Raw genomic sequence first — 14277 nt, forward strand, 5'->3', positions numbered from 1 at the left:
ACTCATATCTTGCCCACCAGGATTTAACGTGTCACATTTACTTGATTGCTATTTCTGTTCCTGCTGTGCCCTGTTTAAGGTTGATTCTGGAAGAGATTGTAAGTCATTTTTAGGTTATTTCTCCAATTAATTTAATTCTAAATATAGAAGCATGCAACAGAGAGTTGGTAAAAGTCTGATGTGGAGTTATCTTGAGCTGGTGATAATTTTTGAGAAACAAGTTAGACTGCATGCCCCAAACATTCATGAACTGCTTACTCTTCACACATACCGCCTCCCCTGGTAAAGATGTATAAAAGGCCCTACTAATGTAGAATACATTTAATCTTTTATTGCTGTATGATAGTTAGGCAATTGGAACATTTAAATCGAGTGCATTTATTCAGGAGACAAAAAAAAAATCCCACATTACTTCTTTAACCCATTCATTGGTATTAATATTTTGTACAGCCCTGTACAGCCCTTTCTGGGGAAAGAAACTGTCTCTGTGGCGGCTGTTTTTCGAGAATAGCGCTCTGTGTCATCGATCTGACGGTAAAAGTCTAAACACATTGTGGATTGGATGTGTTGGGTCTGCGGAGCTGTTAGCTGCCCTTTTCCTGACCCTAGTCCTGTACAAGTCCTGTATGGAGTGAAGGTCAGTCCTGATGATCTGCTCTGCAGACATAATTGTTCATTGCTGTCTGACTTTATGTCCTGTTTTGTGGAGGAGCCAAACCACACAGTGTTGGATGAACACCGGATAGATTAAGTAAGGCAGTGTAGAAAAAAGACCAGCAGCTCCTTTGGTAGGTTGCACTTTTTTTTCTTTTCTTTTTTTAAGCATTGCCTTCACTATCCATTGCAAGAACTACTTCCCTAATTTATAAAGATGAATACATATGTAGCTTACTTATGCCTGTGCTTTCTGAAAACATTATAGGTCTCCTTTAAAGCTAGAGTGTCCAAAGGGATACAAATTTATGTGTGCTACAAATGTACATACATAGGGTTTAGGCAAACTGTTTTTTGTTTTTTTTTCTGATAAGCAAAAAAGAGCACAGACTAAAGTGCTTTTATTATGCAAGCTGCACGGATCAGCCTTCAGAAACCCTTGACACAAACCTGTGATACCATTAAGTGGACTACATTTTCTATAGCTGTGCTTCTCCTCTGTTGTCACTCTATAGGAAGACCAATATTTTGGCCTTTGTTTTAACATGAGAACAAGAAGATCTTTGCCTTTTTTTAATTCTAGTTAAAAGGCGGATTTGATTTATTCTTTAGAGCTGGATCAAAGCTACTTCAAATTTCAAAGCTAATTTCTTTACTTCTCATTAGATTGTTTTGCATCTGATCTTCAATAAAAAGACTGATGTGCCACAATGCTTCATGTTGTATAGCACAGCAGTGTAACAAAGCTTATTTCTGACGGAGCAATCAATCGGATGATAAAATAATAGCCAAGGTCAAAATGCTGATTTAAATATATACTTTCTAATGGGAAAAAAAAATACTCATATGCTGCTATTGAAATTGCTAATTGCTGTGATAAATTTGCACTAAGCAGCTGTGATAAAAACAATTTGCATGGTTTTTATATAGTCTTGATAGTGCGTAAAAAAATAATTAAATAAAAAAATAAAAAAAAAATATATATATATATATATATATATATATATATTTTTTTATATATATATATATATATATATATATATATATATATATATATATATATATATATATATATATATATATAACCTTGATAGGGCATAAGAAGTGTTGAGTAAAATGATATATTGAAGCTAATTTTTAGGGTGTCATTGGATCATAATAGTGGTCAAAAGATCTGCAAAATATTGCTAAATAGCAACCATTAATTAACACCTGTTATTTGGCTGAAATTACTAAATTGTGTGCTAAATTGGACTTGTAGGCAAATTGGACCAAGTAGAAAAGTAGTTATGGTTTTTATTTTATGTTCTCATGGTCATAAATGTCTCTACCAAATTTTATTAAGATACTTCCACAAAATGTATTTTGAGGTATCAGTGCAGGCAAAATTGGAGGTGGCATTTAGATGGGCTGACGAGGCAAACACAGGAAATACTGCATGTATATATAGGTCTGCTCCTGGAAGCCGCTTAACTTTATATTATCAAGCCAGCCTCCCTGTGTAAGTAAAAAGCATTCACTTACAGATATGCTTTCTTAAATGATGAATGAACTGTGGTGCAAGTGGCTAGAAGTGCACAGAAATGGCAGTAACTGCAGAGCTCAGCGGGACTTTGTGACTTGGCATCCGCCTTGTGGTGTGATATTAAGGAACGTAAAAAGAAATCTGTAAACGGCTGTCTTAAAATTCTCACAGCATTTATCCCAAGAGTTGCTTGCTAACTGACTCACACAAACTGCAGCAGCCACGTGTGTGTATGTGTGTATCTGACTGTGTTCACTCGCTGAACAGACATTTGAGTGAGGCTTAAAGCATTTGTTTGCCAATCCAACTACCTTAATGGAAAGTACCACATTAAGCTGACTGTGGTTACACACCTACGTGTAAATATTGATGGGATTTTTAATTGGGTCTAGTCAGGCTCTACCAGGCCATCTCATAAATCATTTAAGATTTGACATTTAAACATAAATATAATAATGATAAATTATGAATCCTTATAAGGATGCATCATGTTTGCCCTTGAAAGACTGAATGTTTGCTTGCTTACTGTGAGATCTGTGCTGTGTGGTGGCCGCATGGCGAGCTGTGTAGGGATGCGCCTAATTTTAGGCAGCTAATGTGTGATGTGTTTGAGGCCCTGGCTCGGTCGGAGGTGTGATGTTTATCTTTGCCTCTGGGATTAATACTGACAGCTTTTTCGGCTGTGGAAAACTTCTAACCCCTAGTTGTAGCTAAATAAATCGCCATAAATATGCGGCCACGGCCACACAAACCCAGGATTAAGTTTCACTGAACCCTTGACCCAAATCTTTGAGGTTTTGCGCTTTACAGAGTGGAAGATCCTATGGGTGTCACTTCATGTTATTATCAGAAAGAGAAATGTTTAAATTAAACTGTTCAGCTCCAAGCCTCTTCACAAGTGTGGAATTGGATATGACGTGTCAGCTGGAGAATGCGGCACGGCATTTTACATTACTTGCTTCAACTTAAAACTCTTAAAGTCCATCCGTCCAAACTCATTTCAGCTGCTTGTATCCACAATCTATTTCTTTTGGTTGTAGATAAGGGTAGGAACACAGTTGACAGACAAATCAAGAGCTTCTCAGTTTATCTCAGCTCTCACCACAACAAATTGGTACAGCACCATCACTGCAGATGCAGCAACAACTTACACAATACTTCACAATATATGTGATTTCCAGCTAAGTCAGGTTGAACAAAAAATTGTGCCAGACAATCAATGCGATTTCAGTCTGAGGTTCAAGTTGCTAGAAGACCTTTTTTTTTTTTTTTACATCATGAAACATATGTTATTTTTCAGCTTTGCTTCCTTATTTCAACACCTTGCTGTTCACCCATTACTTTTGTACCACTTCAAGCTATTCCCTGAACTCGAACTGCTTGACTTTTCATTTAAAAACCGGAGTAAGTTGTTGTGTTGAAAACCTTTCGACCAGCAGTGTATAAAATGCAACGACATTTTATACACTGCTGTATAAAATGCAGTTTTATACAGCATTTTATACTCTCATCTGTGTCTTTCTGCTCCACAGATGGAAGACATCGTTACGCGGATACAAGATGAGAAAGCAGGAGGAGTTGCCATCCGGACCGTTAAAAGCTTCCTCTCAAAGATCCCGAGTGTGGTATCAGGTTCGTATTTGTGTGAAAACCATAAATGAGCATACACTGTGTGTGTGTGTGTGTGTGTTTGAATCATGCTTTAACATTGAGAAATGTTGCACCCTATAAGCTGCTTCTTCCTTACTAAGGGCTTATCTCACCTGATGCATTCATAACTTTGTCCTTGGTGTTGTGTGTTTTCCATCCTTGCATTCTTTATGCAAAACATATGAGTCACAATAAATTATACATGTATGACCTTCTGTGCTCATTTTCCATGCTACTTCTACAGAAGCATGTCTTTGCAGGGCAGTTTCATCCCGTTGTTGCCACCAGTTCGGTAAAGCACCTTCTCCCCTCTGTCTGCATGCCTGTTTGTGTAGGTGCTGGTATTCCTTTATGTTTGTGCTTCTGTGTAATAGTGAGTCACAAGAATAGGACGTGGAGGTTGCTCTGTCTCTCTGTGAGGCTGCGTCTGAGTCAGTCCTTCACATGGTTTCCTCCAGGGCTTTCCAGCAGCTTCTGCAAAGCGCCAACAGGGGGGCCGAATGTTTTGCTGTCCAGGAGCAGCGAAAGCAGCGCAAACCTGCCAACAACGCGCTATATTTAGACACCTACCCAACTTTGACAGCTTTGAAGAGAGGCAGCTTTTGTCTGAACTGTTGTGTATTTGTAATTGCGACACCCTTTCTGACCGTTGCTGTTCTCTGGGAAACAGGGGCAGACATTGTTCAGTGGCTGATGAAAAACCTCTCCATTGAGGATCCAGGTAGGCCTGCTGAGAGATGTTGAGTAATGAAAACGCAGAGAGATGGAAGACAATTTCATGTGCTTTCCCGCTCTCCAGCTGAAGCCATCCACCTCGGCAGTCTGATCGCGGCCCACGGCTACATCTTCCCCATCTCTGACCACGTCCTGACCTTAAAGGATGACGGGACCCACTACCGCTTTCAGGTACAGAGACGTCCGCCGCGGGGCCGTCCTGGGGCTTTGCGAGGCCTTTGAGTATAGAATAATAAGATGATAGTTGCTTATCAGAGGGATGTGTTTACTGCGTGATGCTAATGAGAGCAATCCTTCCTAAGCCTATTACTCATTCCACCAAGGTCGATACTATACAGTGCACCCCTGCTGCATGGTGCATCAGAGTAAGAGGAGGCAGCAGGACAGAGCCTGTGGGCCAGCAGTTGAGCTTGTCAGGAAGGTGTTTTTTTTTTTCTCCATCTTACCCAGTGCAATCCTTGACTGGGAAGCCCCAAGAAGGGAAGAGGAGCATTTATCTTTGCTCGTATTGGCCAAAATTAAAAGCCGTTATTATATCTGTGCAGGGAGGGCAACGCTTGCTCATTCAGCTGGGGCTAAAAATATTCCCTCTGATGGTGATGCAACAGGCCCACTAACCAGAAACCCTGAGAAGAATCCACTGTAACATGCTGGAAAATCTGCATAGCAGCACTGCAAGAGACTGTGACAGCCTTAAAATAGACACTAAACTGGTAGAGCACCCAGATTTAATGGCAGCTGTCCTCCAATGTTTGTCACACTTTTGTGCATTGTGTTACAGGCTGGCCTGTTTTATTCTGAGCTGACAGTTCTGAACGAGAGCAAGTTATTATGCCTCACACAGGTGCATTTATCAGCATCGGTCTTTCTCCTCATGCTAATTACCGTCATGACAAATAGTGCAAATGAAATATGTGGTTCTAATTCTGTCCTACTATTAAGAATGCATGACAAATTGAAGTCATCAATTATGAATGCACTCAGGAAGGAATTCTGAATCTGTAATTTCAGCTAGAATAGAGAGAAAAAAGTCTCCAATGCTTCATGGTTATCTATAGTAGCTAAAGGTATTTCAAAGATTGTGTTTGAACAAATAACTTGTTTACATTTTGATCACAATAAAGGTGAGGGAATGTACATTGATGGTCATACATCTACATACAAGAGATGTGCATAACTGTTTTTTTTTTCTTTTTTACCTTTATCAATACATTTGAACAAAACAATACATGTGTGGATATTTTTGAAGTGTAGTATATTTTCTTCTGAAATGCACACAGATACACACAGGCTCAGATATATTCATACAAACAACAATATTTGAGTAAATATCTGTTTTCCATGTTTCAGAGAAACCACATGCTTATTGGAGACAGCAATGAAATTATGGCATAATTATGACTGGATATTTGGATACATATTCAAACTGCTTTAGTTCTTGGTAAAGAAGCAGCTGTCAAACAAAGTTCACAAATATTTTTATACTGACATGGGGGAAATTATCTAACACAGAGACTCTAGAATGGTCAGAACCTCAACTACTACTTTTGAAAAGTGTCACCTTCCAAGAAAATGGTACTTTTTAATTGACTCTACCATTTCGGATGGGAAGAACGGTCAAATATCCAGCGAGAATACTAAAATACAGAATAATTTAATGAATAAGAAAGTCCATGAAAATCCAAAAGACAGAAGAAATTGAGAAAAACCTGAGAACCACGAGCTTACAGACCACACAGTAACTTAACCAGGAAGACAGATAATCATAATACAGGGGAGCCCAATATCTATAATCCACAAATACTTGAGATTTCTTCAAAATATTTGCGGATTGATAGCTTTGCAGACGGCAGTCAGTAGCATGTCCAGTAGCATTGATATTTCAGCTTTCCAAGCTACATTTCCCCCCCAATATTGTAGACTAAATACTGCTACTAGGCCAATTTTCCTCAGGCAATTTGTAGTTACTGTAAATTGGTGAATGTGTGAATACTGAACTGCAAATAGTCTATCTAAATCTAAAATCTAAAAATATGAAAAAATGAAAAACAAGAGTACAAGCATCTCAAAAATTGATCCAATATGAAACGCCAACAGTAACAAAACCGCATAATCAAAGCATAAATCCAGGTTACCAAGAATCACGGCAGAATTAAAATTTAAACTTGTGTACCCAATTCTTGTCTAAAACACTGCTGGAGGTTGCATATTGGTAAAGTGGGATTTCAAATGTATCATTGAAAGTCTAAATTAGTCTGTCATTCGTAGATGAGTGTGTTCACAGTTCTGACTAGAACTGTTCTGAAAGTGGTGAAAGGAATGGACAGAGACTTTCTTTAGGTTGTAAAATAGAAAACGAGCCATTTAAAAAAAAATAAAATAAAATTCTGTGTATTCTCAGTCTCCATACTTCTGGCCTTCAAACTGCTGGGAACCCGAGAACACAGACTATGGTGAGTAAAAGCTGTCGATTTCCACCTCCTTCTCAGAACCTGCTAAGATTTCCCTGATGCCTTCAGCTGTTTCTTTCTCCAGAGCTTAAACACAGCTCACACTGTAGAGCTGCTGTTGACACTCACAGAGTATTGATCCACAGGGCTCTTCCTTGTAATGTATCTGGCCCTGAGGAACATCCACCAGAGAGAACCCAACGGGATAGGATTAGCCTAACAAATCAAGATGCATTGACTGCTTTGACCAAATCTCTGTCTCAATGGATAGCCCTCTTGTTTTTATTTTATTTTATAAGACAAGTAATAGCCTTCCAGCTCAAATTAGATAAGCATTGGTGTTGCTATAAACATCTGAGATATTGGTTCAGAAAAATAGATTTGAGACAACTGACCTTTCTTGTAAAATCATTTGACCTTTTTAAAAATGTGATTATTCCTTCTCTCTCTCCCCTATGGCCCCGCCCCCAGCCATTTACCTGTGCAAGCGCACCATGCAGAATAAAGCCAGACTCGAGCTTGCAGACTACGAAGCAGTAAGTACAATGTTATTTTAGCTTAAAAACCCACCAGCAAGCTTATTGCAAACAGGATAGATCTTTACTCATGTCTTCTGGGGTTTGGAAATGGCATCAAGCCATTATGAATGGTTGCGCTCCAGGAGATCCATTTGATGGCAGTAATTTCCTGGCCACGAAACGGATCCCCAAAATACCTGCAGGACTATTTGGCATCAGCAGATCAATATGACCCCCAGGAGGCACGTTACCGTAGTGCTGATCTCTTGCTGTTACACAGAGTAAGCTATGTACTTGCACTTTAATTTTCCAAATGACTCTGCAACTATTGTCCAGTACACTTCCTTCCTGTTCTATTCAGGTCACTTTATGCCTCCAGGCATTGTTGCTCTCACTGTTAACATGCCTGCTGGTCGGAGTTTTCCTTTTTGTAATGAGGTCACTTACTTTAGCTTGGACAGATGCTTTTTTTTTTTTTTTTTTTTTTCGCATTAACAGGGGCACACGTGATTACGTTTGTTGACATTTAAAAGCTATCTTTTGTGTTTCTGCAGAATGTAAAATTGAATCTGAACTTACATTCAAGCTTCCAGTGGTGATGTCCAGAAGTTGAACGGCTTCAGTTACTGGACATCACTATGCAGCAATGAAACTTGTCCAAAGAACACATCTAAGGAACAACATCTGCTTGCATGTGCAGTGGAGCTGCTTATGAAGAGCTGAACAAATATCAATGCCCCCTGAACCTTTTGCAGATCTTTTCTTGCTACAAGCTTTAACGCATTTTATAGTGATCGCATTTGAAGAATAAACACCAAGTGGTGCACATTTGTAAAGGAGAATCAGAATTGTTTTCAATAAGCTTTGCATCTAATGTATGAAACAAATGGTGTGGATTTGTGTTCACTCGCCTTTACTCTGATACCCCTAAATGAACCAATCTATTTCCTTCATTAGTCTCTTGATTGTTAAAATCCACCTGAGTGTATTTTAATGTCATTGTCAATGCAGCTGTCCTGTGAAGGCTGCAGAAGAAGGCTAATGTTGAAAGAGAGCTAAATAAGTCCTGCTTGCAGTTTGCCACAACACAGCAGAACAGTGGAGAGTGCTCTGGTCAGACAAAAGCAAACCTGAGCTTTTTGTTTTGTGTGAGGGAGACAAAACCTTAACATCACCAAGAACACACCACGTAATGTCACACTGGTTTTTGCAGTCTCATACTAATGGATGGTTTTCTTTTGTAGGGGTGGGGAAACTGGCCAGCACTGATGGAAGGAGAAGAATACTCCTCAAAGAAAACCAAACCAGTTAAAGGCTGCAGCAGACTTAATGCTGCAGCAGAGGGTTTATGTTGTGGTGTTGATCAAACTATATTCACATGCTAAAATGTCAGACAGAATTCATACGATTGTCAACGTATGTTGCTGGACTGAACTCCAGCAACGTTCTAAAGAAGAATGAAGAATAATTTTAGTCTTCAGATGTGAAAATCTGGCAGAGACATACAACAAAGTTCTTGCATTAATAGATGGTTTTACACCCACATCAATAATTGACTAACAGCTGCTGATTGAAAATGTATGCATGACTTTTCAGTGGTCACTGACACCAAATCTTAATACAATACACTAATGCTTGTAGTTGAAATGTGATAAAATGTAGAAAGATTTAAGGGGTATTAATAATTAATACTTCTCCAAAGCACTGCACAAGAGAATATTTAAATATTTTAAGGTTTGGCAGTAAAAAAAAAAAAAAAATCTTAAATTCTCCCCAAACGCATTATTCAAATTGCGTCTTGCAGGAGAACCTCGCTCGGCTGCAGAGGGCTTTCGCCAGAAAGTGGGAATTCATCTTCATGCAAGCTGAGGCTCAAGTCAAGTGAGTGCATACGTCAATCATGCTTCGTTTCAACACAGCACTTTGTGTTATTCTCCAAAAAACATAACAGCAATTTCTCCTGGATTCAGTCACATGGTCTGGATTGTTTTGTGAGGCTGCTCTCTGGTGGCCGGCAAGTGTAAGCGCAAAATAATCCCAGACAGATAGTTAGGACACTCTTTCCTCTGTTGTCAGTGAAAACACAATGGAAAAAAATGCACAACGTCAATCACTGGCTGCTGTTTGACAGAAGTGAAGTCAATACAGGAAGCCATGTATCGCGGGAGGACGATATGAAGCAGGGGCCTATCAGTAAATGTCTGTGATGTAAGGGGAAGGTCTCTCCAGAGCAGATAGATCAAGACCTATACTCCTGAGGTTTTTGCTCTTTAGACTGCAGCTGTCAGTGAGGAGAGAGGAAACGTCTGGATTTATGCAGTCTGATCTCGTGTTTCAGTCCTATATGGTCTATGTGTGGGCTGTCTCACCTGCATGCAGGATCGACAGAAAGAAGGACAAGGCAGAGAGGAAGATCCTCGACAGCCAGGAGAGGGCGTTCTGGGATGTTCATCGACCAGTGGTGAGTTAAAGAGAAAGGAAAACAACACAAATGTCAGAGACGCTGAGCACACAAAGGAAGCAAAGCAGAAAGTACGTCAAAAATGAAAAGGAGAGAGATCAGAATCAGACGTAGCGCCAGTGTCTTTGTAAACAACACATGCTCATGGAACAGTGACCCGAACCGTCATGTTTCCTGCTGTTTCCCACAGCCAGGCTGCGTCAACACCACGGAGATGGACATCCGCAAGTGTCGGAGAGAGAAGAACCCACACAGGGTGAAAAAGGTGACAGACTGAGACAACATAGGAGTGGACGTCCAGCTTTACTGTCCCAGACTTAATTATAGAATCATTTTCTCTAAAGTAAATGCTGAAATAACAGATCACGTATAGTTTATACAGTGATGTCTTAATTATTTACATATCTAAATTACATCTTTAAATTTGAGACGTTTTGTAACTTTGTTTTTACACTTTCTTGGGAAAGTATGAATGATGATACCCTGTCTTTGTTAGGTGATGTTGAAACACAGATGTGGAAGTATTTTAATGCAAATTCTCAAACATTCCTTCCTTGAGAAAAAGCCAGTGAAGATGGTAAAAGACTGTCTTTATCTACGGTGAAATAAATCCTGGATCAACATGGACTGAAAGGCCACGCAGTGAGGAAGAGGCCAGTTCTGCACGTATAACTTCAGACAACGGGACTACAGAGATTCTGATTCAATATCAAACAGTTAGAAAAAAATTATACTTTGAAATCAAGAAGATATTTGGTTCAGAAACATAGAAAGGGGGGGAAGCAAAAAAAACAAAATATAAAGTTGACACTACCAGTGGTATTAATACAACACCATATCAGTCTATCATTTTCTCTCACTTTTTCCAGTCGGTCTACGGAGTGCCAGACGACGGCCAGAGCCAACCAAGTCCAATCCACATCAGTTCCCAGCCGAGCAGGAAGCCCACCAAAGAGGATGTTCAGAAGGAGGTAAGTGTGACATTATGCTCAACACTTCATTACCACCAATCTGCCTTCCTCATCCACCATAAAGTCAATCAGAGACTGATGAGACGCTCCCTTATTAAGCCCCTTTTTTCTCTCTCTTCGTCCGCCCTCAGATAACCTTTTTGAACATCCAGCTTGACAGACACTGTATGAAGGTTTCCAAAGTGGCCGACAGCCTGATGACCTACACAGAGCAGTTCATGGAATATGACCCCTTTGTTTCGGGCGTGGAGCCCTCAAACCCATGGATTAGTGACGACGCCACCTTCTGGGACATGGAGGCAAGGTGAGGCTTGCTGCTGAGAACCAGGGGATTGGTGGATTTTGGCCATTAGTCCAGAATAACTGGGGTTATTTGAAGTGAGGGAACTGCTGCTACGTGTTAATTCCAGCATTTCCGAATGTGTACCGACATCCCAGTCTCAGATTTTTTATTTTAACTATCTCCTCCTCTAATTTGTTTCCCATTGAGCAGCCGTGATCCCAGTCAGCAGCGGGTGAAGAAGTGGGGCTTCTCCCTGGAGGAGGCGCTGAAGGACCCGGCGGGACGGGACCAGTTCCTGAAGTTCCTGGAGTCAGAGTTCAGCTCAGAGAACCTGCGGTGAGACTTCTCCTCGGCGCTTCACGAAGATTTTCCAGAAAAGCTTTAAAAATATTCGATTCACATTAAAATCTTGTGAAACGCGCTGTGGTAGGTTCTGGATGGCGGTGCAGGATCTGAAGCGACGGCCACTCCAGGAGGTTTCCACCAGGGCCCAGGAGATCTGGCAGGAGTTTCTGGCCGAGGGAGCGCCGAGCTCCATCAACCTGGACTCTCACAGCTACGAGCGGACCAGCCAGAACCTCAAAGACCCCGGGCGATACAGCTATGAAGACGCTCAGGTTGACTGTGTGGCTCTCTTCACGGCTGCATGTGACTTCATGTTTTCATGAATGTACACACACACACACACACACAAAAAAAAAAACAAACACCAGAGAAATATCTACTCAAAGGAAAAAGCCTTTCACTGTAGAAGTGACTAAGAGGGGAGGGGAAATGCTGGGTAAATGGAAAGAGAAAAAAAAAATGACGGAGTGTGTTTGTGGCAGGGCCTAATGAGGCGAGTAATACCATGAATAGGTCCTTCACTCAGCTCACAGTGGATTACATTGGTCTTAAAATGCACTGGTGATGTGTCATGCGCAGTGTCTCTGACTGGCAGCACATCACTCAGTTCTGCTCTGCTGTTGGCAGCAACAGCTCTCATTCATACACACACACACACACACACACACACACACACACACACACACACACACACACATGGACTGGATCAATAAACAAAACCTCGCAAAAGTGCTTTCCCGTTTCTCACGTTACAATCTGAGACTGCATTGTATCTTGTTGGGATTTTATGTAGTGTATCAACAGAAAGCAGGAAATAACTGTGAAGTGAGATGGGATGAATTTGTATGCAGCACACTTTACTTAATCCTTAATAAAATCTAGCGCATCTTATTCTGCCTCAACACACCGTCCCTATACATCCAAACAAGTTGGTAAGTTCAGACTTAAATCTAACTTAAAATAATTTGTGGCAAAACTTAAAAAGTGATGAACACTTTTTATCTAGTCAAAGCAGAAACATTGACTCAGGGTGTCTGCATCAACGTCTCCCTAATTATACATCAGTATTTTTCTTGCTGGTTTCATGCTACACAAATTCATCTTTTTTTTTTTTTTCTTTTCCTGCTGCAGGAGCACATATTCAAGCTCATGAAAAGTGACAGCTATGCACGCTTTTTGCGATCCAACATCTACCAAGACCTCCTGTCAGCCAGAAAAAAGGTGAGTTCTTCTGTAGCCCTGATTCTGGCCTCTGCTCCACATTTTGCCTGCATTTCTCAAACTAGTTTGATTATTTGTTTATAATTTAATAATAACGCTAGGCTTGAAAAAGAGAGTGTTGGGTTTTATCCTTAAAGTTCTGCTTTGAGCCTAAAGGATTTTATGTCTTATGAGAATTCTGAAATATTTTGGTGGCAAAAAATGTTATCAAGCTGCTTAGTATTTGTTCAAATTCATACTTATGTGCTAAAATCCTGGAATTAGTCCAAGTTCAAATTACAAATTTGACTTGTGTTAGTCTAAGATAAATATAACATGTTTCACATGATTTTAAAAGAAAGAAAAAAGAGTCAAGAATGCAAAAAATATGTATTTTAATTAGTAAAGGAGAACAATCCAGTGACAAATAGAAAAAATACTTGTAGTATCTGCACTTTTAATACTGGCATAGGTAAATGTACCTCCCCCTTTCTGCAAAGGAAGAGTTACATTTTGTGGGATATTGATGGTTTCACATGCAAAACCTGGTTCTTACACACATGCAAGAACAAGATTTGTATTAATTGTAGTAAGAAACTTTTTCCTCTTTATGACGCAGTTCATTGAATGATATTTTAATATTTCCTTTTAGAAACCAGAGGTGCAAATCAGATCAAAACAGCTTGTTGCCATATTATAAGCTATTTCACAGACCGTCAGGTTTTTATGTAGGAGGTTCAGTCTTTTTTCTTCAAAAAACAAATCTTCTGTTTCATTATTTTCACTCCGTAACATTCTCAGCAGTGTACATCAAAAATAGATGTATATTTCCAGGACCAAAGTGAAGAAACATGAAAAAACTAATTCAAACATCAAGGCATAACAAATCATCGTCAACCCAAGAAGAAAGTAATAAATCAGCCCTTTAAATCAGTTTGGTTTCATCATCATAACACGACTTGCCGTCATTCCTTATATGGTAATCCAGGTTGCTGTCTCATGAAGACCCGTCATGTCAGAAAAGTGTATTTAACAATGACTTATCAACTTGATAAACAGCAAAAAACCCCGTGATGTTTCATTTGTGATGTTTTATTTGTGTGACCTAAACTGTTTTTAGGTTTTTGGCACCATAAAGGAAAAAAAAATCCCCTTACTACGAAGACGTTTTGATTTGGTTTTGGCTATAAACACCCCATATAAACATGCACATAAACATCCTTTCTTTCAGGAATAAAGGTAAACCATGTTAATAGTTGCAAATGTTGTAAATAAAGCCGTGCTTATGAGCCTCTTTCTGCCTATTTATTAGGGCAGTGATGCTTTACCAGAACATTAATTCAGCTTTTACATCGGTGAGACTGGAGTGTGATTAAAATGTAAGAGCAGAGAATCTGCTCAAGCATTCTAAGAACCAACGGAAGAAACAAACTCAAACAAGACATCTTTTATAGAGCGATGTATTGATTGATGTCAAAAACAACC

The 14277-nt window shown here is 39.7% G+C and overlaps 1 protein-coding gene across 9 annotated transcripts in view; it reads left to right on the forward strand.

Annotated features, from left to right (window-relative positions):
- The window catches only part of LOC106957419 (regulator of G-protein signaling 6-like), a 43438-nt gene that overhangs the window by 24061 nt on the left and 5100 nt on the right, over positions 1–14277 (forward strand). For all 9 annotated transcript variants that reach the window (XM_015048799.1, XM_015048815.1, XM_015048774.1 and 6 more), the window contains exons 3-15: positions 3712–3811; positions 4500–4550; positions 4629–4735; positions 6966–7017; positions 7486–7550; positions 9337–9413; positions 9912–9993; positions 10184–10258; positions 10863–10964; positions 11096–11268; positions 11458–11583; positions 11678–11864; positions 12724–12813. In XM_015048799.1, the coding sequence (XP_014904285.1) occupies positions 3712–3811; positions 4500–4550; positions 4629–4735; positions 6966–7017; positions 7486–7550; positions 9337–9413; positions 9912–9993; positions 10184–10258; positions 10863–10964; positions 11096–11268; positions 11458–11583; positions 11678–11864; positions 12724–12813 (1287 nt within the window). The remainder of the gene's footprint in view (positions 1–3711; positions 3812–4499; positions 4551–4628; positions 4736–6965; positions 7018–7485; positions 7551–9336; positions 9414–9911; positions 9994–10183; positions 10259–10862; positions 10965–11095; positions 11269–11457; positions 11584–11677; positions 11865–12723; positions 12814–14277) is intronic.

Source organism: Poecilia latipinna, unplaced genomic scaffold (genome assembly GCF_001443285.1).
Source record: "Poecilia latipinna isolate Pla-1442-1.1 unplaced genomic scaffold, P_latipinna-1.0 Scaffold43, whole genome shotgun sequence".
Taxonomy (NCBI): domain Eukaryota; kingdom Metazoa; phylum Chordata; class Actinopteri; order Cyprinodontiformes; family Poeciliidae; genus Poecilia; species Poecilia latipinna.